The 27603-nt window shown below is 43.6% G+C and overlaps 1 protein-coding gene across 1 annotated transcript in view; it reads left to right on the forward strand.

Annotated features, from left to right (window-relative positions):
* gmds (GDP-mannose 4,6-dehydratase) overlaps positions 1–27603 on the forward strand; it is a 138208-nt gene that overhangs the window by 35415 nt on the left and 75190 nt on the right. Inside the window, exons 5-7 of the mRNA XM_069521243.1 lie at positions 6755–6947; positions 8012–8116; positions 17332–17459. Coding sequence (XP_069377344.1) covers positions 6755–6947; positions 8012–8116; positions 17332–17459 — 426 coding nt within the window. The remainder of the gene's footprint in view (positions 1–6754; positions 6948–8011; positions 8117–17331; positions 17460–27603) is intronic.

A 27603-nucleotide genomic window follows, 5' to 3' on the forward strand; every position in this document is an offset into this window, starting at 1 on the left:
TCCGCACTAACCGAGCAAGCCATGCCAGTAATTAGACTCATAAGCACTGAGATGATACGATCATGATGATGAGTGAACATCATTATGTGAGGTGATATTCGTGGGTGGATACATGTCATGACCAGGATCAGAGCCCAGATTTGAAAACTTGTTTTTGACCTTGAAATTGCTGCCGTGTTTATTTTTTTTAATCCCATCTTTTTAAGATCTCTTCAAAGTAGATCAGCATTCAGCCTCACATTCTGTAACTTCAACAGAGAAAAGCCACAATAAAGAGAAAACCTGAGCAGATCGAAGGAGATAATCTTTTCATGTTCTGTTTGACAGGTCGTTACCGAGAAACATGAAGCTATTTTCAGTGTTAATTTTAATTCCACAATTAAGTTAAACTTAGATGTTCCTAAATCCGTCACCGCACACGATGAGCTCATGTTGTCACATTTTAACAAATTGTTATCAGGTGGAAATCTGAGAACAAACAAAACTCTGAATGAAACAGTTGTTTTTGGGTGAGTTCATATTCGCTTTGATTTTTATATGAAGAGCTGTGTGCTGATCTGTTGTGGCAGCCTCTTGGCCTCTTTGCCCATTTAAAACTACAGGAGCATTTCCTACAATTATAAATGATTAAAATCACCTGCAACTTAAAGTCTATAGGAACTAAAAGGTTCACCTGCATATGAACCAAGACCAGGGGAGATTACATAAATCATCCTGCTGATGTTTGAACAACTTAGGGCTACAACAAGCTGTTCCACTCCAGTCCACAATGCTTTATAAATCGAACAAAGCTACGCTAACTGTAGATCAGAAAAGAGACGAAAAAGAGGATTCAAAACACCCGAAGTCGTAGACTTAATATAAAGAAAAGATTTTACAGTATATCGTGTGGAGATTGTCTACAGCTGAAATAAAATGCAGCATTACCCAACCAGTCAAGCATCTTCAGTGCTGCAGAAGTTTCCTGCACTTTTATTGAGTACTGCCCTCCTGAGCAAGGACGCTTTGGGTGATAAAACCTAAATTTAGACCCTGTGGTGGAAACTGACAAGAGTTCCTGCAAAGGTACCTTGTTCCTGGAGAAAGCTCCTTCAGTGGAACTGCAAATTGATTGTCTCCAAAATCTCCCTGCTTTTCTCTGATGGCCTTTTCATCCCCAATGGATCTGCATATGTAAAAAAAATTTTTTATCCGTTTAAATAGTTGAGACTTTCTTTGGTCCTTTATCAGTCACATTTGTGTAAAGTTCAGTTCTTCATTTTTTAAATTTTTTGATACCACAAACAAACAGCACTTAGAATTACATTCATATCAGACAACACCACACCTTCCAGTTTAAATGCATTGTTTGAAGCAAAATGTCCTATATTTTTTATTGACACAGAAAGCATGGGGGTGAAACACATGCATGCATCTTTCATGCAGGAGTTTGAGTTTGTGCTCCGTCACAGATATTTATCTTTATCCACCGTTGCAAAGTCTTTTCAAGACTCACTTTAGTTACCAGGATCTTTCATTATAGTATTTTTTTAAATAAACGATTGAAAACAGTAGATGTTCTGCTGACTCTTATGCAACCTTGGAAAAGGTCAAAGCCACATACCATGTCTTGTGGGTGACGCTTGATTCAAGCCTTTGTAACATACTGTGCGTCTGTCTTTGTCATAGCCATTGATTGTTATGCAGTTAAACGACTTACATAAACCCTGTGAAAAATGTAAACCATGCTATTCTTGGAGCTGCTGCCGAACAGACGCTCTATTAACAAACTCACTACGTGGATTTCCTTCAGGTGTACTCTGTAATTAAAGCTCTTCAGACGCTCGTATTGTTTCCGCTCATCACCGGCTCTATATTTAGTTGTCAGCCTTCACCTACCACAAAAAGCTCGGTTATGAGGGAATTTGCGGAATGAAAAGGGCGTGTGTGTTTGTGTGTGTGTGTATGTGTGTGTGTGTGTGTGTGTGTACATGCTTGTGATGTCTGGAAGCTTCGGCCGCAGCTCCGGGGAAGTGTCAACTGTCTTATCGTCGTATCGTACCTGCAGTGATGTGAAGGCCAGCGAGAAAACACTTGGATCAAAGAGCCAGCACACGTTCCAGCTGGATGACGCAATGTCGTACATCCACTCCTCTGCCTCGCTCTTGCCGTCACTGTGTACAACTCTCACTCTCCCACTTCTCTACTTTACTGTGTCTGCCCTTTGGAGAAAGACAAATTGGCACCAAGCGAGGAAAGAATTAGCCCTTTTGTTTTTTTTTGTGTGTTGGGGTGTGTGTGTGTGTGTCTGTGTATGTGTATGTGTGAAGTTGAGTGACTCAATTCCAACAAGACAGAACTGGAGGTGAGAGGTTCCCCTCAAGGTTCATTACAACGCAGCAGCACCCGATGATGGAGGAACAGTGGTGTTTGCAGAGTGGCCTGCATACAGCAACAGTAGCTTAGGCTACAACAGGTAGCTTGTGAAAACATGGAAAAATTCTGTTCAATCAACGCAAAGACTTTCGACCTCATCAGATACTTTTATTATATTTTCTTTTTCAGTGCTTCTCTTCAACTATTCTTTTTGTATTTTTCACATCCAGGATACATATTTTAAAAGCAGATTATGTTATAGTAGATTTTGCAACAGGCGTGACAACATTACCTTCAAATAAAAGTCATCGGCAAAAAACAATTCAAGTAGATAATGAACTTGTTAATTTGAATGTGATTACATGTTTATACCTTGTGCCTCTTAGTGGAGAAATAAATCAGTTAAAATATGAGTATTTGAAATCAGCAGGATTTCCATTGAGTATTATTCAACATGGATAGCTAAACCGTGTGTTTGTACATGAGCTTCAAACCTGAGTATAAATATTCAGTGCAGAATTTATCATTTTTGTAGATATAATTTTTTTTCCTGACAATCAACCACATGTGAAGCATTTGTTTGCTGCACAGTGTGTCAGAGAGGAGGTTGCATATCCAGAATGTTAGTTTGAGACTGGAGATCACGGGGGTTGTCCTGTCTCTGATCGGTCTCCTGCAATGTTGATTCATTTCTAACACAAAGATGATTTTTCCTAAATCCTGACCGAGCAGCTTCCTCATTTGTCCCAACTCGTAAACTGGGTTTTATCTTCATATTTAGCCACAATGAGACAAACAGTACTTCTAAGTAAATCAACAAACGAGTAAATGCTCGTACAGACTAGTCTTTTACTATCCGAGAATTAATTCACTGCACATTTTAGCATTTGCAAGTAAAAGTTTATAATAGAGATTTTTTTCACTTTAATGATGCAAAAAAAAAAAAAAAAAAAAAAATCAAACCACAGAGAAGATCAGTGCTGCGCTAAGCTTCATGTCTTCAGGGGACAGAGGGGTTTGTACGGTGTTGTGTTTGTAATGCAGATGAGTGACATTGTAAGTTGAGCCGATGAAAGTGGAGTAATTGAACTGTCTGGAGGTGAAGGGGTTGCCAGGTTTGGATCTAAACCCCCCCTCTCTCTCCTGGAGGAAATTCTGCTTGTTTGTTTTTGCCCTGTTAACACACGACTGCTCTAATTTCAGTTGGCCTGTTATGTGATGAGTAAAGACGTAATATATTTGCTCACAAACACACACTCTTTGTTTCTTCTCCTCCATATCTACATCTCTCTCTCTCTCTCTCTCTCTCTCTCTCTCTCTCTCTCTCTCTCTCATTCTTCCTTTTTCATCCGTTTATTCAATGATACATTTATAATTGGTCAACACTTATTTAAATTACATGCAAGCGGGAGGTTGTTTAAACTCTGACAAAATCACTGTTCTTTCATCTTTATATGTGTTCCCGTAAAGTACTGGAGCGATTTTCTCCGAACTTGGTGTAGACCTGAGACATGAGCCAGGAAAACAGAGATCTGATTAGAGGTGAAACACTTTCCTCAACAATGATGCATCGACATCGACGTTTTCAACAGTTCCCCGGGAAGTAACGTCTGGATCAGACGGATGTAGGATTGGTTGGCCTTGGCGGAGGAACCCCCTCCACTGAGTGCCGTTCTGCTTTATTTATTTTGAAAGAAACTTGACTCTTATATGTGTTGAAAATCAGTGGATTCAGATCAGCTCTGTGATTGTTGTTCCATTATTCTTGAGTGATTTACTTTTTTTTCGGCGCGCACGGTAATTACTACATTCTTCTACCACTGTGTATATACAACATAATGCCTACATATTATTCCATAGTGAAGGCCATGTGGGTACGCAGAGAGAGGGCATGGCTGAATAAATGTAGCCGGTATTTATACATCTGCCAAAACACACATTGACACACACACACACACACACACACACACACACACACACACACACACACACACACACACACACACACACACACACACACGTACACACACACACGTACACACACGTACAGTCACATTCCCCAGTTCCAAGCATGCATTTCAACAGGCCTTGTGTGAGCAGGAAATAAATGAAACCACCAAATGCAGCACATATATCCTGTACATTTAGAACCTTTTTTATAAGGATTGCCTTTTTCAGGTCGGGATATTCGCTCGGCGGCAGACCCCCAATGCTGACAGAGCCTGGCTCGCTTCCCAGAACAGAACAATATCTGCCAGGTCGACTGAGGGGCCCCGCAGCCACCCCCAGACACACACACCATATATATACACACACACAGACCCCGGTGAGCACTAACGTCTGGCCTTTAAACCGTCAGCGCTCAGGCCTTGCCTTACATAATGACAGAGAATGGAGGCATTAAGGCAATTTGTTTGATTTAAGTTGTCAAGGAGTCCTGGACCCTGCCTCTCTCAGCCGGTTTTGATACCCATAGTCTGTCTGTGTGAGTGTGTGTGTGTGTGTGTGTGTGTGTGTGTGTGTGTGTGTGTGTGTGTGTGTGTGTGTGTGTGTGTGTGTGTGTGTGTGTGTTGTAGACCTTGTCTGTGGAGGAAAAACAAGAGGTAAGGACAGACTCAGTAAGGGGGGGGGAGGTCTGAGCAGTGATAGAGCAGGAGGAGAAGAGTGTAGGGAGGAGGAGCTGAGCACAGGAGAGGAGGAAGACCTGAAGCTGAGAGAGCTGGGATTGCATTATGTCCACGTGCTGGTGAGGAATTTAGTGTGTGTGTGTGTTTTTAGACACAATCATGTAATTAATAATAATAATAATAAATTAATTATACTATGCAACAGGCAATCAAATCCAGTACTGGTCAATGTTTGTTACTCTGAGCTACTTACAGGTTCAAAAAAATGTTTTGTGTAATAATAATGATAAGCTTTATTTATATAGTTACAAAATGCTTCATATGGGAAAATAACAGCAGACAGGTAAAATGAGATCCAAACAATAAAATGTGAGCAGATAAAATAGAAGAATAATCATTCCAAAGAGAAACAGTCAAACATTTGTAAAAGCTTTAATGTTTTAAGAAGGGATTTAAAGTGAAGAACAATAATGGGCTGTGGAGTTGGTAATGTGGTGGCTCTGATGAATCCCGGTGTAAACTTTAGTCTTACATGTTGGTGAATATTAAACAGCAGATAATACTGAAACCCTTGTGAAGTTCATAAAGTTCAATATTCTTTTAAATTCATGGTCTGAGACATGTTTACTCTCACCTCTCTTGTGGATTCAGTCTATTTTCAAACTGTGAGTTGCTGTTGCTGTGTATTTTTATGTTCTATGCTGTAGAAATGTTGTAACGTATAGCATGCATCCATATATAAAGTGTCCTCAGACTCTCATAAATGATGTAAATGTAAATGCCTGAATGCAAAGTAAAAGCATGAGTGGAGCGTCACAGGTAATTACACTGAGCTGTGTGTGTAATTGACCCTGATCAAACCTGCTCTGTGTGTGAGTGAGTGTGTGTGTCAGTGCATGTGTGTGTATATGCACCATGAGTGGAATAGAGGCCCAGTGTTCTTGAGTCCCAGTTTTAAATAAGGGGTCTTTATCTGGCCGTGTGTACAGCTCTGGTGTGGAAGCACTAAAGGGCCAAAACGTTTCCTCTGCACACACGTGGCTCATGCTGCTTGCTCCAGGTGTGGTGACCACTAACCAGCACGCCATTTAACCGTTACGCCTGATTTGGAGCCTGAGGCCGACCTGGCACTCGCACAAGCACAAGAAGTCCAAGTACACAGTGTCACACACACACACACACACACACACACACACACACACACACACACACACACACACACACACACACACACACACATCCATCCATTTCCAATTTAAATGTAATCTCAGTCCCTCACCCCCTGAGTGTTCATTAAGCTCCCTCCCCTTTTGGCTCTCAACAGTGGAAACTGGCATTCTGGGAGTTTGCGTGCTACGTTTGAGGTACGAGCTCTCTGATTGGCTCTGCTGGAGTCCAGAAATGACACATCCCTCAATAACATTCGCGCCATTGTCACCTCCCACAATCTGTCTGCGGAGGACTTTTTCTGTCATTTCGGACATTTCATAGAAAATGGCGGCTGTGGCTCAGAGGGTGGATTCATCTAAAAAGATGAAAAGTCTGGTGTGGAAGCAGTTCATCCATTGTCATCTTTCTGTTGTCATTCACATAATTGTATGTCGAATATAAAACAGGTTCAAAATGTTGAGCTGCCACAGTCTCAAAGACTCAAGTCCGAATAATTCGTCTGTAGTTTTCAGCTCTTAAATATTTTGAATCGTTTATAGTTTTGGTTTGAACAGAGATGCTACTGTAAAGGTCACTAAGCAGTTTCTTCATCTCTTCCATAGATCTCCTTTGACTTGGCCGAGTACACGGCTAACGTGGACGGTGTGGGCACGCTTCGCCTCTTGGACGCCATAAAGACCTGTGGTCTGACCAACAGTGTAAAATTCTACCAGGCCTCCACCAGCGAGCTGTACGGGAAAGTCCAGGAGATCCCTCAAAAGGAAACCACTCCCTTCTACCCCCGCTCACCTTACGGTAAGACACAAATACACGTAATGTGTGGATCAACGTGGAAACACACTCATCGTTTACCTAACATTTTTGTGCCTCGCACACTTTGTGAGACAAGTGTCTATGGCCATGTAGGGGCATTGGACTGGATGGTTTGATACGTCAGCAGCACTTCACATTGAGTGTGTGTGTGTGTGCGTGCGTGAATATGTGTTCATGTGTGTGTATGTTTGTGCGAGGGAATAGAGGGGGGCTTCAGCGCTCAGGCAGCGTTTGAGTTCTCCACACACCCCGAGGCCAAACGTCTGACTGAGGACTGGAGTGGCTCTCATTTTAACAAAGACACCTTTATATCCACTGCACTCAGCACTCACTTTCAACACACACTCACACACACATATACAAACACACACACACACGTAGGTTATACACGTGTGGGAGCGATCGGGTTTCATGTTCTCTGTTGTCTAAATGCTCTCCTCACTGACACTTTCCCCATCTGTCAGCACTCAATCAGAGGCTGCATGGGAGGCACATACCATCATGAGGAGGGCTGCTTCTTTATTAATTAGACTTGGGAAGGGGGAGTCGGGGGTTGCCACGGCGGCCTCCCGTCACCTCCAGCACACGCCCTGACCCACGGCTTAATCAATGGGCGCCTCCTTTCGCTGGCTCTGGTATTCCCCCTCATCGCAGGAGGAGGGAGGAGGATGAAGATAGTGAGAGAGGAACTTTATGTACAAGCCTGCTTTCGGTCAATCAGCAGGAGTCTGAGGTTTTCGTTCCTGATGGTGAAATATGATCTGCGGTACCGCTGCGTTCAACCATGACGCATAGTATAGTTTCGACACAGAATCTTTGACTCTCTGGTGATCTCTGTGCAGCTTCCAGCAGAGTCGACCAGCAATTCTGCTTCTGCTCACAGTGAACATCACCTCAATAAAATGAATAAAATGCATGAGCGCTGTTAAAGTCCACAGATGAGTGATTGTGAATCTGTTGCGTTTTGTTAAGAATGTGCGAATGAAACAGGTTTAAATAAGTTTCCGTCTTCTTGCCTCCCTCTCCTCCTCCATCTCTCATCACAGGTGCTGCGAAGCTCTACGCCTACTGGATCGTGGTGAACTTTCGCGAGGCCTACAACATGTTCGCCGTCAACGGGATCCTCTTCAACCACGAGAGCCCGAGGAGAGGTGAGTTTCCAGCATGACTAGAATTCTGCTATTCAACAGCAAACTCACATTTGTTTTTGAAACCGATCAGCCTCAACTTTAAAACTGAAAACTGTTTTTTATGTTCCTGCTGGAAATTTTTTTTTTTACTATCCGAGCTTATGGTGATGAGGTAGAGGTAGGAAAGAAATACAATACTTTATTAAGAACATTAGGATTGTTGTTTTTGAAATAAACCTTTTTTTTAAATTATAGAATATAATAGAAGAATTTATATTTATCATATTCTGTAGGTAAACAGTGACAAAAAACATGAACATATTTGGAAAATTAAACAGATGGAGACAGTACTCAGGTAGGTTTGAATGAATGCATTTTCATATCTTGTGTTGATCGGAAGGGCTTTCCACAGTGTTGGAGCCTTAACTTCAAATCACCATTGGTTTTTAATCGAGTATGAGAGACAACCACTAACCGGCCTGGTCAGAAAACCGAAGTGATTAATCCCTTTTTTAGAGGAAAACAAATGCACTCCGTCAAGAAATCGAATCTAATTTTGGAGCTGACCACAACTGACTGCAGCAATTTCGTTACATAAAGTTTAAATATAGGCAAATTAAAGTTTGAAATCCTGCTCAACCCAAACGTAGGCTATAAGGTAAGACTGCATTCGTCACCAATTAACATTGTGTTATGAGTCAACAGGCCGAACCCACAGTAAAGCAGAAGGTAAACCATTGTTGGATTGTGTACAAGTATTCAATTACATGCTCTGTATAAAGTAATATTCATTCACTGGTGGAGCCAGGTTTCTCATAACCACTCAAAACACACACATATAAAGACACATAGTGAGTGGGTTGTGGTCGCATTTTTAATATGTGCTCTGAGCCCCGAGGGTCACAGGCGCTGGTTTAACCTGATTTACACGCCACCGCGATCCAAAATTAATACCACATGACTTCAGCCCTGACACGGCACCCAGGTCAGCCACTCAGGTGTTTATGATTTATCCCCTGATGAAGGCCCTGGCCACGACCCCAGCCCGAGGTCAGGGGTCAGCCAGTAAACCCTAATGGGTTAGCACAGATAGATAGGTGTGGGAACTGGTGTGGTTTACAGCCCATTCAGCGAAGGCGACGTGGTCACCAATGAGAATTAGTTGACACAGTCAAGCTGGGAACGATGCGTGTGTAGTAAGAGCCGAATGGATGACAGGAGGACTGATGAATGGCTGAAACAATTTATCCATCAACAGAAGATTAGTCTACAAAAATTATAATGATTGGTTCATTGGTTTTTCGGTCGAGCAAAAATGTAAAACTTTCTTGGTTCCAGATTTGCTGCCTCTCTGAACTGATCTTGTTTGGAAAGTTGCATTTATATATTATGTGGACTTTGTAATTGGTCCATAAATCAAATCTGAAGGGGCTGATGGACACTGTGACTCTGAAGTCAGAGATGGTCAGGTCCTTTTCCCTCATGTTCACACAAAGACCTTATAAGGTCAAAGCTTGCAGCTCTCCTGATAACACGTCCTCAACCCTGTGGTCCTTGGTCAAGCTCTTTCTCATCTTCCTTCCTGACTCGCCTCCATCTTTTCCTTCTTGCCACACTTACACGCACGCACACACTTTCCTTTTCTTCATTTCATGTCTTCCTCCGCTTTCCTCCACAGTCAGCATTTCTCCAGCAGGCCAAAGAGTTTAGTCCTGCCACTTCTATTCTCAGAGTTACGGCTGTTGTTGCTCATAAAGAAGGAACGCTGTGCTGTGATGTGGCCAGATGTCCCACGGCTGCCTTGCACAACCCAGTGTGGCGCTTGTGTTGGCTGGATCGGCCAGTGTTTACCCGGGCCTCTGAGGCCTGCCATGACCCTATCACTGCCACACTGAGGGGGCGTTTGGCCGTGCACTCCGTCACCCAAGGGAGGGCTCAAACGGAGAAGGTTCTTTGTACTGCACAACTCTCCCATGGCGCATTTTTTTATTGTAGCAGTGTAAGGTTGTACTGTAAATCACATGTTCCCAAATACATAACTACTCATACGTGTCACTGTGACAGAGAATACTGACTCTACATGGCGCTTATGGATATTTTCAACACATCTAATGATAGATGGATCCGTTTGTTGCTAAATACTAATCCTAGCAACTGAATAAGTTTTACCATCTCATAAATATGCAAATTGAAGCGTGAGAAAACTACCAGCTCATACATGAAACATTATGTAAATATTATATATATGAGCTAAAATCAGTTTTGAAGTGACGGTATATCCTACGTGTTGGGACTCATCAACAGGAAACAGAAGAGTGGGAAAACAAGGATTGGGGAAGAAGTGTGTATTGCACAGCAATGTATGATTGTACTTCACTTTTTGGATCCATACTCTTCATATGGCAGTAAATTAATATTGATAAGTCACTATCAATTTAATTTGCACTACTTACTGTTAAAATTCAATGAATAATAAGATAAAACCAGCATATTCTTAAACCGTTTCATGTGATTTCAGTAGATTACCCACCAAAACTATGACGTCACCAAAGAAGCTAGTGAAACTCATCAGAGATCGTAGGAGGCAGGAGGATTCCCATCGCCGCTCTGTTCTCGGCCACACCCTGAACTTCTCTGTGTAGGGTTTTTCTGAACACTGTCCCCTGACGCACATATTGATCACCTGTGTGCTGCCGTTCCTGTACCTGCCCCACCCCTGCTACCGCTGGATTATTGTTCACTGATGAGCGAGGGAGTCTGATGTCAGTTTCACTTGCACTGACATCACCCTTCCACACGCCGGAAAGGCTGTGATGTCATTCTTCCAGAGTGCCAGTGGATGTGTGCTTCTGTGTTCGACAAACAAATACATGTTTGCTTTCATGAGGACGTTTTTCCCCTTAATAACAAGCTTACTCTGACTCGCTCATGGCATCGACTAACCTACCGGGGACCAATCGTCTTCGCTGTGGCAGTGTGGCGTGGTGTGTCACATCACGTAGGACCATATGGTGGCTGCTGGGAGTTGCAGGAGCGTCAGACTTACTGTCCCTCTGAACAAGGAGCTCTGTCTCTTACAGTGCTCAGGATGACTTAATCCCCTCAGGAATGTGCTTCTGGTTTCTCTTACCGTTCCCACAAACACCTGACTGTTCTACCAATAAACAGCCGATCCCCATTGTTCAGCAGCGAAAGGTCGAAATTGGACAGTCACGAAGGAAAAATAACCCGGTGGAAATCCAGCGTGAAGCAAAGCAAACAGTGGCCTGCATCTGCCGGCCGGTTCACACCGCAGCTAGCTCCTTTTCCAGTTAGATTAGTTGTTAGCCATAACAAACAGCCCTCACACTGAATCCGAAGACGGGGATTAGCGTTAGCAGGGGTGCTAAATAGACTCCATATTGCTGTGATACATGAGACAGTGTAGTTCTCTAAAGTGTCTTGGCTCAGCAGTGAAATCTGTGCAAATAACTGGTTCTTATGTTTATCTGGTCGCCATATTCAACAAACACAGAGTCCCCATAAATCTAATTCTGTCAATACAAGACCCAAGTTTAATTTCTAGTTATTAGCAGTGTGTTGATGTAAGGCTGAGTTGTAAATCAGCACTGCATTATGTGTGTGTGTGTGTGTGTGTGTGTATCCACTGTTGCTACTACTGACCAGCTCCAGTTGTAGGCTAATCCTCTGGTTTATTTGGGGAAGTCCCATCCATCTCTCCACCCAGAGAGCTCTGTGGTTCACGCTTGGCCGTATAGAATAATATACTGTTATGTTAGGAGAGAAGACCCGTTAGCATTGGGGAAGTTAGAATAGCACTGTCGGAGTCACGCACACACACACACACACACATGCCGACACTTTGCCTCTACACGCCTCGGCTTAAACTTTCTGCTTTCGTTGAGGTTGAGCCCAAAAGGTCAGATCGCATGATAGACTTGTAAGAGGATATATTGTCCGTTTATTGGAGAGGTTATTTTCAAAGGAAATCTTCAGATGGGAATGACTCGGTCAGGGGGCGTCAAGGAGATTTGGCCGTATCTGGTAAAATGGAGCTCAGCACAGAGCGAGTCCTTTTTGTTTTTCCTTTTTTTTTTTTTTTTTCAGTAAGGGCTGAGCCGAAATGGAGTCTGACGCCTCCGAGCAGAACTGATGACAGAGTTCCCCCCTCCCCCCGCACCTTCTACAACCTTGTGTCACGTTGCCACAAAGGTGCTTCTCACTGTCTCCGCTTGGTTTGGCGTGAGGCATGTCACGTGGTCATTGAGGTTTCTACCTTCACTCATCCCCACTGACGCCCTTAAATCTGTGTTTGTTGTCCCAGATCACTATGGCGACGAAGAGTCTTGTTGACTGAGTGCTTGCTTTTGCGCTGCGATAATTGAACCTCAAGTTGAGGGCACCATGTCGCCTCTCAACCTCTGCCAGGCTCAGTCGAAGCCCTGCACGAGGACAACCAAACGTTGCTCTATGGTATTTTGATTAACTCGAGCTCCAGGATGCTGTCTTTGGATTTGTTGCTGAATGAATTAAAACACTTAGTCTCGTTCCCTCTCGGTTCTGCAATGTGGAGGTGGTGCTGCCAGTGTCCGAGCTCAAGAAAAACATGTATCATCTACTCCCCTCTCTTACTCCACACTCTCCCTTTCTTTCCCCACACCTTTTCAAACCCAGTGCCATGTATTCATCTTGTTGCATCACACCCAATTACCACAAGGTGACTTTCTCTGTCTTTGTCTCTTCAACTCTCCAGTTCCATTCCAAAGCCTCTTCGCATCACATTTCTTTATGTCTGCGCCCTCCCTGTCAGTTGAGTCAGCCCTGAGTGAGCACCGCAGCCTGTCAGGTGTGAATAGACGCTGTGTTGGCAGAGCGGCTGAGCGCATGACCTATCTTGGATATTACGCAGATATTCTCCCCCCATCAAGGCTCCAGAGATCAGTCAGAATGTGAATTGTGCAATAACGGTGATGGCAGATACTGACAGGTCTTTGGCCTGGGTGGAGTTTGGCCATCCCCTGACCCTCCTGCAGAATTCCTCACTCAGTGCTTCTGCAAATCAGGTATTTTTCTCATAACTCAGCTCAGATAAAGAAGATGGGTATGAGATGAGTACATGTTGATGTTGACGTAAACAGGTCCACAGAATTAAATCTTTAAACATGTGGGAGTGGAGATGGCAATTAAGGTTTGCATTTTTCACTTCAGCTCTGCCACAAAGCATTTCACTCCCTTGGGCCATTGCTCAAAGACAGAGTGGGATTTTCAGTTCTGGTTGAATTCCAAAACAGGTGTGTAAACTCTGCTTTAGGGTAAGTGTTTTTTTTAAAGTGTTTCTATGGCAATCATAAATGATGCTATTTTTTCTTTACCACCTAGAAAACGTGGACTGCTCACCACAGAAATGACTCAACTGTCAAAGATTTTGAAAATACAAATATAATTAATCTTTGTTCAGCTTTATAGAGAAGTAACCAGTTCAATGTCCTATTTTTGGAGCAGTCTGGGTTACTAAGTCATTCCAAACTTTTTATGGAGAAAAAATAAAATTTAGCAACATCCTGCAAGTCACCTTGGAACAGATTTAGGTGGTGATGAAAAACATACGGCAAGTCTAAAGTTGGAAGAGGAGACCTGGCCTAGGAAGGAAGTGGATGTTCTACATTTGCAAATGTAACAGTAAAGATCATTTTGATAAACGTTAGACATCACTCAAGACTTGAACTTACTCACTTTTTAAGTTTTTCCAGAGCTGACGCACCATTCGGCAGAGCCATGACCACACATTTTGTCTTCAAAATAAATGTTACAGAAGAGTGACTAGAATAAATCACACTGTGGTTGAGTCTCAATCAGTAAATGCCCATATATACACACAGACAGTAATATGAGTGTGAGCCAGACATCTTGAGGTCTGAATGTGTAGGGGCTGGGCCGTCACACAGTTTGAAGACAGACTTCTTTAGCCACGTGGCTCTAACAACAGAATCTATTTAGTAACCAGGGCCAGTCCAGCCAAAATCCCCTCAAACCCACAGTCCCCTCCCTGACTCCCCCAGGACCCGAGCCCCCAGACAGAAGCTCCTGTCCCCTTCTTGTCTGCGCCCACATGCCCTGGGTCTTGATGGGAGACATCTCTGCACATTTCCCCTCGGCCTGCTCCTCCTTCTTTTTCTCCCAATAGTTCAGTCCAGCTGTGCCAACGAAGCCGGTGTTACGTTTTTCCTGTTGCTTCTCCGGCCAAAAAAATGAAAAGGAATGATGGAAAAAAAAAAAAAAAAAAGCGTTGGTTAAGTGAGAATGAGAGAGAGAGAAAGAGAGCGAGTGTCAGTTTCTGGCAAGGGTTTTGCTGCCTGCTCAGTTTTCACGGGCCGTGGTTTTATTAGACTTTCCGCCGTGTGGGCAAGGTTAAACGTCCACCTCTGGCCCGTTTGGGTTCGAAACCTTCTGTTAGCCCCCCTGGCTCCTCGCCCCTGCCTCCACCCCCCCCCTTCTGGTTGTCCTGCGGTGCCGCTGCCAGTAAAGGAAACACATTAACACCCTGGCCAGTAACAGTGTAGGCTTTGTCCACAGCCAGGCAGGCCGGTCCATTAGGCCCATGTCCTGGTCCACACCGCACCAATTAGGGAAGGCAGGGAGCAGAGCCACTCCAAACAGAGGTGTGAGCTTTACAAGGAGACTACAGGTGTGCTTGGGGGGAAATAATGGACTTTATTACTGATTGGGGGGTACTGTGCTATGCTGTATCCCTCTGCCACCTTTTTAAGAGCCAACTCGGCTCTGTAGAGTTTAGACAACCTGTGTTTAACCTGCAAACTCGAATATCCCTTGGATGCTGGATCGGATCAAACCCCTGCCTTCCAATTACCGTAGGTACCAATCTGAGGTCTTGTTACATTGCCTCACGCCCCCAGATCCTAATGTACAATATACTGTAGGGGTGGCTTCAACCAATGGAACTTCTGTCAATTATTTTTGATTAATTGTTCAATCCTGAAAAATAATAAATAGTGTTAATACAAGTTTCCAGAGAGCAAAATACAATTTTGAGATTATGTGATTCATCATATCAACAGATTGTCAAACATGTTTAGTGTAAAGTGATATAAAACAGAAGCAATTGGCAAGCAGAAAAGAAGGGAAGATGCTAAACTTGTTTTCTTCATTTCCAAAGAAGAATCCATCCATTTACCCACAACTGTGCTTGAGCTCCAGATGACATAATCGGTGCAAGATGGCAGCGTTCGTATCCAGGATTTTTAACGAGCAAGTGGAGACGTGTCATCCATCTTCATATCCAATCTCTGACAAGATCCTCATTTGTAAAATTGGTGGAGTTCCCCTTTAAACGAGTGTCTTTCCTTTGATTAATTGCTTAATGATTCTGTCCTTAGAGTTGCCATAAGAGTATGCTCAGGTGTGTGTAGCTCTGTAACCTGTGATGAGATAAGAGCCTGTCTAACTGATGTGGATGAGAGCAAAGCTGACAGTCTCACATGCATCAGTGACAGATGAATAATGGCTGGTTAACATTTGACTACAGTTAGCAGGAGTGATGGTACCTGCCACAACAGATGACCTGCCAGGTTAGAGAACGGCCCCGGGGCCAGATGAGATGATTATGCAAAGTCAGGACAGGTCTGACATCAGAGGGGGTTTCCATCCACAATTTATCCACGCTCTGTAGACAGATGCTATTTCCTATTAAACGTGTCAATAATATTGATTTTAAGAACCCGTGACGGACTTTGAAGGCCTAACTTTAGAAGGTCTGAAGACTGCACAGCGCCTCCTTAAAACTTTATTAAACTGCAGCACAACATGGTGACAAAGCAGTGTTGACACGGGGGCCATGTGACACACTACCAACACACAACAGGCTGTATTTTCTCCATAAGCGTGTCTACCCTTCTCTGGTCTGTTTTTACTCAGGCTGCCCAGGGCTGTCGCTTTCCTATGAAATAATTACTACAAATTTGGTGCATTCACATGATTGGGTTCATGGGATTTTCCTGTGTCTGAATGGAGGCTCTGCTCCATGTCAGGGCAACAGTGATACAGTGTCGAGACAGAGCCACGCTATTATGGCTGGGGTGGGCGTAGAGCTAAAAGGCAACATTCATCTCGAAGCCTGATGAGTTTAAAAAGCAGCATGTAGGAGCTCTGTAGAGGTCTTGAAGAGGTTCAGGCAAGGCTGTGGGAGATTTATGTAAAGTGGAGATGTTGTGTCAGCTAAAAATAGTTTGTACTTTGATGCAAGCTTCAAGCTTTCCTTTGAAATAACATTTTCACATAACTGCCATTTTGGCATTTCAACAAAAGACAGAAGAGCCTAACCAGACTAAAACCCCTCAAGCACTAATAAGCCATTTCAACCAAGATGGTGGCATTATTAGTCCTGACACCCTAATATTTAGTGTTGATTTCCATAAGTATAATGCTGTGTTTGGGTTGGAGCATTTATTCCCAGGCTCACTGCATCTTTTCTTCCAGCAGCAGGGAACAGAGAACATGACACCAGCCATCAACGTCCCGCCAAAACACCCCCAAACTCCTCTAGTGCAGTAGAAATAGTCTTTAGGAGCTAATTTGTTTTCCCTCTGATAATATCACCACATGTGTCTGCTCGATGGAGGATCACCGCTGGGAGATCTGGCAGATGAACCTGCTGTCGGTGCACGGTGGTGATTCTGGACTGGACTCTGCACTAGCAGAGTCAGGGTGGTCCCGTTCGGTTGTCATTTTTCTGTGGAACTTCCCCGTAGGATTTTTTTCAGTGTGTTGACAGACTGATGCTCTGAGATTTGCCTTGGCTTCTGGCCCAGATCTGACACCGAATCATTGAATTAAAAGGAGAAAATGAGAGAGAGGGAATCTAAAAAGATCTGGAGGCTGTAATGTGAGGTGGTTAAGGAATTGATATTACTCAGGGTGGCTTTTCACTTGAGTTTTTGCTTTGGCTAAAGACGGCTTGGAGCAGTAGCAGAGGTTTGGAAGGCTTTCTCGGTGTGTGTGTGTGTGTGTGGGGGGGGGGGTTATGTAGATGTATGGTAGAGATCTAAACTCAATTTTCAAGGCCTCAGTTTGCTTATCTGCACCTTGTTTCTGTGTTTCAGACAATTTGTGTTTGTGTCTGTTGGATCACGCTGAACCACGTAGATATTTATATCCCGTGTTAACTGTAATTGAAATCAGATTTTCAGAATACCCCAACAAAGCTTTTTTGTGTGTTTTAGGTTCGAACTTTGTGACGCGTAAGATCACTCGCTCTGTGGCGAAGATTCACCTGGGCCAACAGGAGTGCTTCAGCCTGGGCAACCTGGACTCCAAGAGGGACTGGGGCCACGCCATCGACTACGTGGAGGTAAAACACACAGAGACACACACACAAACTGCGTGCCCCGCTTCAGAGTTGAACAGGGTTCAGATGTGCACATGGCATTGACAGCATGTTTTCCCAGATCATTTGAGGCCGTAATATGCGATCTGCATGAAGCCTCCTATGATTCTCTGCCAAAAGAGAAACAGAGATAGAGAAGGGGAGAGGGAGCGGGAGGAGAGAGAGAGGGCCGCATGCTGTGAGGCCACAGACTGCACTCTGGTTTCCCACAACTCACCCATGTCCCAGATCCCTTCAGGCCCCCATCACCATTCCCTGAACGCCCGCAGAAAAAAGAGAGATATGAAGGAACGCCACGGCCTGGGGACGATGACAGAAATACGATGTTTATGTTAATGTAATGGTGCCAGCAGCAAGCAGAGAGAGAGGAGTGGGGAGATGAAACAAACAGTGGGGTCACCTCGTCCAGGAGCTCAGTGTTTCTGAATGTGCGCATTTTTCCCCCCAGCATGTGTGTTGGGAAGCACACATTCCTACGTGTGTGTGTGTGTCAAATTGTGTGATAGGTTAAGGTTGGAACATGTGCATGTGGCCTGCCGAGATGAAAGACTCGACGGGTTGCCATGTCTGACAGCAGACCCCTCGCAGCGGACCGTGTTATTATTAGGAGGTGATGGTGGCGGAGGGCCACTCTTTGAGATGGGAGTTGAGGTGAGGAGGTTATGGTGGGGAAGCCCAGTTGAGGAGTGGACCACAGTGTGGGGTCACTGCGTCAGAGCAAGGAGGTAGTGAGGTGGTGGCTCACGCTGTTAAGGTGTGGTGCTGAGCCATCGATGGGGTCAGCGGAGCGCCAGCCGCTGCCTGATATGCGATGACTGTCGCTCAGTCATATCTAACTGTAACCACGATGAATCATTGATGCCTCCTGTGTGCAGACGTCTGACATTAGTTAGTGAATGGTAAAATAGTCATAAAAATGTTTTATTTGAAAAAGGATTCCTTTGTGCCAATTTATTTCACCATCGTCCAAACATCTGACGAAATAAATTTTAGAAGAAGTGAGGGCCAATGAGAATTACTCACTGAGAATTACCAGACGATGGGTTCACACACAAATTGACAGTTTAGACTTAAGTGAACAGCTGACTTCTTGTAACTGAAGCTGCTTTCAGACCTCCACTGAAGTCTGGACGTTTTCCTGAAATTTGCCGTATGAGCTGGATGTGAGAACATAAAACACAAAAGCCAGAGTCAGTTGCCATCCCAAAATTTCCAGAAGTTTTTTTCCCCTGTTAGAATACAGTTGAGACTTCAACTTGAAAAGATTTGAGAGCTTTTGGTGAGAAGGGTTGATGCTAAAATTCTCACACAGGTTGCAGCTTTATATTTTAGAGCCTTGGGTGTTAGCACTGGGGTTTCTGCAGTAGGATGTGTCATGTCCTGCCTCCTGCTTACTCTACACAGGCGTCACCCTTCGCCTGCATCTTTTCTGCAGTTACGGATGTTCTGACCTAATGTTCCAGACATCTTGTCTGAAAACAGTATTTGTCCATTTCATGAATGCACAGAAACAAAAGACTGAATGTGAGAGAAAACATGTTGGTTCGGTTCAAACAGTCCAGTTGTCACATTCGCTCAAATGAGGGAAGACAGAATATTGGAAATAGAAATGATTGAAATTATTTCAGTATAATTCAGGTCCTTCCCACTTCACTGTAACACTGACTGATTCTTATCCTTGACATAATTACAAGTAGTTGGGTCATGTCCAGTGCTTTGCTTCATCCTGTTATGTTTGGTCCGTCCAGTTGACCAGTTGAGTTCTCATGGGTACATGCAACCCTGTGTTGCTGCATTTGTGTGTGTGTGCTTGTGCGTGCACTTGTCTGTCCAGGACACCCTAGCTTGAGACGCTCCAGGTTTCCTGTGGGAAAGGCCGACATTCCAGTTCTGGTGAATCAGGCACCTCCTCGCTGCGCGTCTCCAGTTTCGGAAAGGCGGATTTCGGGAAGCCAAACAGAAGCCTGAGGTTCTGAGGGGAACTGAGGTGGAAGGAGGTGGTGGGGGGGGAGTGTAGATGAAGGAGCAGGCAAACAGACGTGTGTTTGTCGGACGTTTGTGCATTATGCATAAGTGAACCATCTCTCCTGCTGAAAGTTCACCCCACCCTGCAGACCATCAAAGCCGGCGACTGTCACCACCACTCGGCCCTCTGCCTCTCTCTGGGTCTCACTTTGAAATATCCATCCATCCAGCCAGTGTCAGCGGCTCGTTGCCATGGCAAAGCCAAACAACGGGTGATTTGTAAAGAGAACCATGTGTGTCTGCTTCAGCCTGACAACTGCTTTTCCTCCCCCCCGCTCTCTTCTTCTCCTCACCCCACCCAGGACAGGGAAATTGCTTGTAATTGGCTGTGGATGGATTGCGGGTGGCAGGAGGGGCGTGCTGTGTGTCTGCTCTAACGACGTCTGAAAGCGTGCGGCTGACTGGGCATCGTCTCAGCCGGGTATCGGGTGTCTGTCCCCGGCATGCAGACAGACCTGGGGCTGCCCGGCTTCTCTCAATGGAGCCCTTTATTATTACTATTATAGTATTATGGAATACATGCAGAACGCTTAAGTGTAGAATCAGTAGATAGAATGATTTAAATCCTCCTGATCGTATTCTCCTCAAAGGGGAAAACTTTTGGACTGTGTTTGAAACATTTGAGTGTGGTTTACTGTGAGTTAATTTCTCAATATGAGCGTGCCAAGGAGAAAGGGTCTGTCTGAGCAGACAAAGATGAAGGAGTCGGCCCTCTTCACCAAGTATCGCCATACGCCCTGCTCCTTCCTCTCCTCTCAGCCCCCACACTGGCCCATGCAGTGGGTACAGCTGTTTGCAGCTCCCTCTACCTCCTCCCCTTCTGGCTGTAGAGAACCATTTCCTGTGCAGAGAAGTGAGTTGGCTGGGATGGAGCCGGACCAGTCGGCCTGGCGCGTTTGGCCTTTTCTCTCCCCTCCATACTGCTTCACTTTCTCTGGTCTGTTTCCTTTCCCGCCTTGTCTTTTTTTTTAATTCCCTATGTCCCGCCCGCCTTTTAACTTTTCACTATTAAGTGTTTTTCGCACTCCTGAAAAGTTGCGTCATCACGTCGGGGCTTAACCAGACTGTTACTCCCTCTTATCCGGCACTTGTTTGGCGAGCAGTTGCCACCCAGTTACCAGATTTTTTTCATAAATCATAACCGGCTCTTATTTCTCCCCTGACCTGAGCTGGCGTTGCTGTTCCTCGCTGCTGTAACGGACCAGAAACTGTTGCCAGATGGGACGTGGCTGACCGGCTGACACACAGTCCTGTCAGCCCCGCCTCGCTGCTCTTGTCTTGTTCGCATATTTATTTTCAAAATATAATTACCTGTGAAATTCTGTTCTTTGGAAGGTGTTTCCTTGCGGTATTTGTGTGTGTGCATGTGTGTGTGCATGTGTGTGTGTGTGTGTGGCGGCAGCTGTCTGATTCCTGGCATTGTGTGGAGGCAGCGAGGTGACATGACGGCCCAGATGGTGTCATTTTTCACTACCTTTATTTTTCTTATCCCCCTTTTTTGTGTCGCAGCTGCCTCTCTATGCAGTAATTGTTACAGATGAGGCTAATTAGCCAATCACAGCGCAGATCAGGGCCAATCAAAGATGATTGATGAGAGCTGTGGGCCATTCATCACGTGTTTTTGGCCCGGGAGGTGACAGGCTCAAGAACCTGTTACAGTAAGTCGGACCTTTACGTCTTCATGTTGAACTTCTTGCCAAGGCGCTCGTCCAGTTCAACTCAGCACGAAAAAAGAACCTCATTATCTTTCTGAGGCAGATTCTGACACAAAGTACGGCTTGACGGACACTGGGTGTTTGGTCTGGAGCTCAAACATAAGACATGGTGGAGTTTGGAACCTATTTAAGTCTTGAAGTCTTTTACATGAAAAGAGGGGATGAGAGAAAACGTAACAAACCTTAATATTTCTAGCTTTTATTCACTTAAGTTAATTTTATGTTGATGGCCACAAAAATCAAGCTTATTTTATTTGCAGTTTCTGAAAGCACAGGTCCAGCTGGGACTATGAATTATCTTCAGAATCAATTTAATTTAAAATGTATGTAATAATGAATTAATAGATCCAAAGAAGGAAAACATGGGTTTTTTCTCCAGAATCTGCTGTGAGATCTTAGCATGTCTTGTTTTTATCAGACCAACCATCCAAAAACCAAAAGATAACATGTTTATATTCACATGAAGACAAAGACAGTATCATCGTCATCATTATCTACATCAGTAAATATTCACAGTGGAGAAGCTAAAATCTCAATAACTTTGCTGTTTTGGTTTTAAAAATAAGATTCTAGAAGCTGTTGCTTCCATCTGATCAGTCGAGTAGTTGTGTAAATTCTAGTCGCATCCACAGTCACAATTAACAACACGTGACCCTGGGTATAGATCCATTAGTGAACAGTTCACAGCTGTGACCAGGAATCAGTTGTGGGGCTCTGACTCGTGTTTAAGTGCGAAAATATCTGATCTAAAGTTTTTGTCTCGTACATTAACTTTGTGATCTGAGTCTGTATTTGCTGGAATCTGGAATGTCCGGTAGCTTTTGCTTTGGCCACACGTGTGTGTGTGCGCGCTGTATGGTGTGTGTGTGTGTGTGTGTCCAGACCTTTACGGCGGTGATTCGGGGAGCTGATAAATACCTTTCTCTGCTCTGTAAGGTTTTAATAAACACAGCTGGAGTGGTAAAGAGCTAAAATGGGATCTAATAGGGCAGAGGAGAGGGAGCATTAGGTTTCATCACCAGAACCTCCAGACTGCATCCAACCCCCCCGACCTCTCAACCCTGATGCATCAACAAGACACTCGCCCTGGCATAATCATTTGGTCGTTCCTTGAGCTTTTTGTGTTTCGTGTGTGTGTGTGTTTGTTTGTGTGTGTGTTTGTGGAGGTTAGATTATTTAGTGAGAGAGACGCTGTGACAGAAGCTGCTGTCATGTTGATTTCTCACAAGCAGCATGAGACAGCAACAACAGGTGTGCTCATGCATGGAGTTAACTGTGTGTGTGTCTGTGTGTGTTTGTTTGTCAGTGTGCTGGTTTTCAGGCGTTAATTGCAGGTGAAATTCGACTCAGGGTCTTAACAACAGCTCAATAAACTGGGGATTGCCCTCCTGTGGCTCAGAGTAACAAATGCACACACACACACACACACACACACACACTCAGACACAAACACACACACACACACTTAAGAAGCCCAGAATTTCACAAATAAATAGCTGTTTTTTTGTATTGATCAGTTGCCATAGTTTTTCACAGATTTTAAGCAAAGACAACATCAAACATTTAACATCCAAGAAAATTAACCAAAAAGTGGCTTATTAGGTGCATATAAATAACATATCTTTTTTGGTAAAGTTTATTAAATGAGACTTTCTCTTGAATTTCTAAAAGTTAGTTAATCATACAAAGTCTTTTAAGATCAAACTAATAAAGGAGTAATGTAACGCCACTTTGACGGAATCGAGTCAAGTTAGTTTTATCACCTGTTTAGTAGGTTTACATGAGATTTAGAAAAATCATCTGTATTATTATTATTATTATTATTATCATCAATTACTTATTTATTGAAGAAATTCATTTCAAGATTAATACATTTTTTGGAGTTCTGGGTCTTTTTTGCAAACTTATAATTCCCATAATAAATGTTCTTCTACCTTTATGTCGGACTGTGTCGAGGCAGTTTCCTTACATGGGCAAATTAAACTAGATTTTGTTTTGGGGTCTATTTTAAAAGGAAACAAATGAAAAGCATGTTGATGTTGTTGGGCTGTTTTTAATAATAGTATGACGCATGTAAGCAGACGGAGGAGAGTTGTACTCGGATGAACGCTCGTGGGAGGTGAGACACAACGATCAGAGTAATGAATTGGGTGCGAGACTTAAAATAGATTCCTAGGGAGTCACTCTTGCCCCATGTTGCCCCCATGTGTCCAAATCCTAAATCATCAAAAAGGGGTGAGTGTTTACTGTGGCATCGCACCAGAGGGACAGTGGGGGAGGTTCAGAGCAGCGAGACGTGGAATATTTTCACACTCCACATAAATTAGACCTGATGAAAAATGATTGTGTAACACTGACTCTCTCCCTCCTGCTGCTGGAACAATGGAAAAACAGATAGATGCACGCTAACTGAGTTTTGTGAAGTATTTGTATAATTATGTGTGTGTGTGTGTGGAGCGTGCCAGCAGGAACCTCTGCAGCTTTAAACCCAGGAGGTGTCCTCATTTCTGGAGTGACATTCAGAGATTTTCAAGGAGAGTTTTCGTCTAGTTCTCTCTTACCCTGCAGTTTGTAGTTTGTGCAGAGCAGCTCTGGGTGAAAGCTTTGGATCAAAGCTGTGACCGGCTGGAACGCAGCTGGTGAAGAGAACGATCGAGGGGTTGCTGGAGGCCGGGCGTTCTTCAGTGTTGAATGGGCGGCTGCTGCTGTCGCAAATCACAGGTTTCATCACGAGACAATATTTATATCAATAACACAAATTCTGTCATGATGCGATTTTCATTTGATTCAGGAGCCTGTGATCAATCTAAGACGAAATCAACACAATAAGGAACGTTTCTACAAAAAGCAACTAAACTATGATTTGAACATTTTATTTACACATATTTCTGTTTTTGATTATTCCCTTTTTGCACGTATTATTTGTACCCGGATGGTTTTAGGTAGTTAATAAGTTCAGCACCTTTAAATCATGTTTGTGAATAAATGATTCCTCACTGAAAAATAACTGTAGTTGTGTGTGGAGGCCAAAACTTAAAAATTATGTGAAAGTATATTATTCCACAGCTTTTCCATATACACTTAAGTTTGTGCGTTGACATTGGAACCTAATGTGAGCAAATCACATTCTGCTGCCGTTTGTTTTCATTATCTGGTTCTGTTCTGGGGTTTTCGCTCTGTGATGCTGTGTTAAACATATGAATCCTGTTAGCTTTGTTTTCATTTCTTAATCTGACTACTGGCGACCCTGTTCTGTGTTTTTGATCGTTTTGGTTCAGCAGCCCCCAGAAGAACAGAACAGCACAGCAGGCATTGAAATAGACATTAAATGACTTTATTAGGTTGTTTAATTCAGTAAAACACTGAGAGTCAGTAGTGACTGGAAATGTTACACAGAAGAAGTTAATCTTCTTTTGTTGCAGAGCGTGTCTCATATTTAGGAATAATATGGGAAAGATCTCTCCTGAATTATTTGCTGTTAAAATATTATCCAAGTTTCCTGTTTCACAGAACGAGGGTTTTAAACTTCTGACCCAGTGTCAAGGTGACTGTACAAGTTGTGTCAGTGCGGAGGTTTGACGGATAAATTAAGAAACAAACGCATCCCCTCAGTTACAAGTCCGAGCACGACAACAGAAGCTGTATCACATGTACGATATTATCCACGTGAATCTTCAGATTCCCTCTTATTCAGGTATTTTTATTATTTAATTATGTCGATGCAGTCTTTTGGATTTTAGGATTGTGGAGGATTCTCTTTCTTGTTGAACATCTTCTGCTTCTTAGTTTTTTAAAATCTTTGCTGGAAATAAGTGTTTGTCACTTTTATTCGACTGATCACTGTTTTATAGCAGAATTGACTGGGAGTGTTAATTTGTTTTTAAATAATAGGACGATAAAGATGACTTTTACTGGCTTATACAGTCAAACAGTTGTGGTTCTCCTTGTCTTCACCTGGGATGGCTCAGAACTGTCTTTCTGTACTAAAAGTCCTTTTAAGTCAGAAATAACTTTTTAGATGCATCACAATTTTTAACTTTGCAGTACAAGCATTTATTATTCAAAGCCTAATTATTAAGAATATATCTTTGTTAAAATCTTCTAAAATCATTTAAGCAGTGCTCTTTCTGTGTGTGTGTGTTACTCTTGATGTGTGTGTGTGTGTGTGTGTGTGAGTAAGAGTAGCAGCAGCTGGCTGTCTCTCTTGGACTGACAGGCCTAACTCTCCCCTGCTGGGTTGAGGATGAAAGCAGATGTTCTCCTCCTTCTTCTCCCGCTCTGTTTTTCTCTCCGTCCGCCTCGCGTAACCAGAATCCTCAGCTTTCATATGGGGCCTGCACCCTGGAGTCCTGTAGAAAGCAGAGGCAAATACACACACGAGTGACAAGCATTCCCACAAACATCTATTTATATATAGACAGACACACAGATGTACTTGATGCACATTTGCACATTATTCATATAAGAGAGGAAAACAACAAGAATATTTCCATCTTCTAAAATGTAAAGTAAAGAGAAAGGACTCAGCTGTCCTTCATGCAGAAGACTGACACCAGCTTTTCTTTAAACCTAGTTTCAGGTTAACAGTAAGTTGGAGTACTTGATTTGCCTCCTCCTGCCAGCTCTTGCTTATTTGTTTTGAAAACTACGGCAAACTTCTACCAAGTAGGATTCAGACGAACCTAAATTTATTTCGTTTACAGTCTAAAAAGAACAAAAAAGTAGATTCATATCAGGAAATGTATAACTGATGGTTCGAAAATGTTTTTTGCCGTATTCAATACGCGAAGGATGTGCTGCCTTTTTCTTAAAATCATTGTTATAAAAGTTGCTTTCAGCTTATTCCATGTGTCTGGATTTAAAAGAGGCTCTGTTGTCCTGCGGCTCAGTGCTGTGTTTCGACAGGTGTGGTAGGTGACGGGGGCTGTGTAAGGGGTGAAATCTCCTCCCCCCGCACACACACACACACACAGACACACACACATCAAGCTGCAGAGAGTCATACCTCCCACCTGGACTGAGGGAGCAGAGCAGAAGGAGGCAGGGGTGAAGGAGCAGGGGAAATGGATGGGATGACGTCTCCAGGGGGGCTGAGGGTGGGTGGGAGGGCTCCATACCCTGCTGGGGGGGGGGGTTTTAATAGGCCGGGGGAGGAGGGAGAGTGTCAGCCGGGGGTGATGAGTGGAGGTGTTAGAGAGCGAGCGTAGTCAGACATGTCAAAAGTTGCCTCTGGATTATTCGCGGTTTCATACTGTTAGATTTTAGATTCACAAAGTTTTTTAAACACGATGCGATCGATCATTTTTAAGTCTTACGTTTTTTTAAAATCCATTATTTTATATTTTTATTTATATAGAGAAAATAAAGGTAAACTTGACTTGTTCACTTTGATAAACGAGATTCACTTTATCCACGTTTGCCTCAACTGACAACCTGTGTTGTCATTCAGTACACGTATATTTATTCAATTTGCAAAATCTCTCTGCTGAATCCTGCGATATGAATTCAATTAGTTCTGAATGAAATGGTCGTCTACTCTTATTCAAGTACCTGAGCATTAAATGGGAGCTGTTGATATTCAATGCAGCCACATTTCGATCTTTACTAAAAAGGGTATTGATCCCATATCCAGCCTCAGTGATCCCAACATAATGTTATTGGATTATTGAACTGCACCGAACAGAGAAAGAGCTTCAGTGAGAATTGAGTCCACAGCTGCCTTTCTGAAGCTGAGACTCTGTGAGTGGGAAGCACAAGTGTGAGAGGCACCCTAATGCAATAATCCCTCCCAGGCATATTTGTGTGTGTCTGTGTCTGAGTCCCATGTGGTGACATTTTAGGGAGGATATCAGTGCGAGTGAGGGAGTGAAGTGAGCCCTCACTGGTCCAGCAGACAGCACTGATGGAGCGGAGGGGATATTTACGGGGGGAGAGGGGTGGGTCATCTTGTTTTAATTGTCTGAGGAGTCTGGCCGACTCTTTGGGACTGGAATGTGTGTGACCTCCTCACTCGCTCCTTCACACTCCCCTCGCTCGCTCGCTCTCTGAGTGCCTCTCGCTCTGTCAGACGATCGAGCGGCTCGTGGGAAGATTCTCTGTCCAGACTGCGGAGCGTCGAAACCGAGCCAAATATCACAAGAGCTCAGTCACAGTCTCTGCTCTTTTTACTCTCTCACAGCTCTCACTCTTTCTCCGATGCATTTTTGTCTGACTGACTGACCGACCCCTCTGATACCCAGCTTCCTGTGCACACATGCGCTATGTGTGGCAATTTTTATTATTCTTTGTGTACAAAAGAAAAAAATATTAGTTTACATGTGCAAGCATATTGATTGATTGTCATACTAGAGCTGAACACTTGATTGATA

This window comes from Paralichthys olivaceus, chromosome 3 (assembly GCF_024713975.1).
Source record: "Paralichthys olivaceus isolate ysfri-2021 chromosome 3, ASM2471397v2, whole genome shotgun sequence".
Lineage (NCBI taxonomy): Eukaryota > Metazoa > Chordata > Actinopteri > Pleuronectiformes > Paralichthyidae > Paralichthys > Paralichthys olivaceus.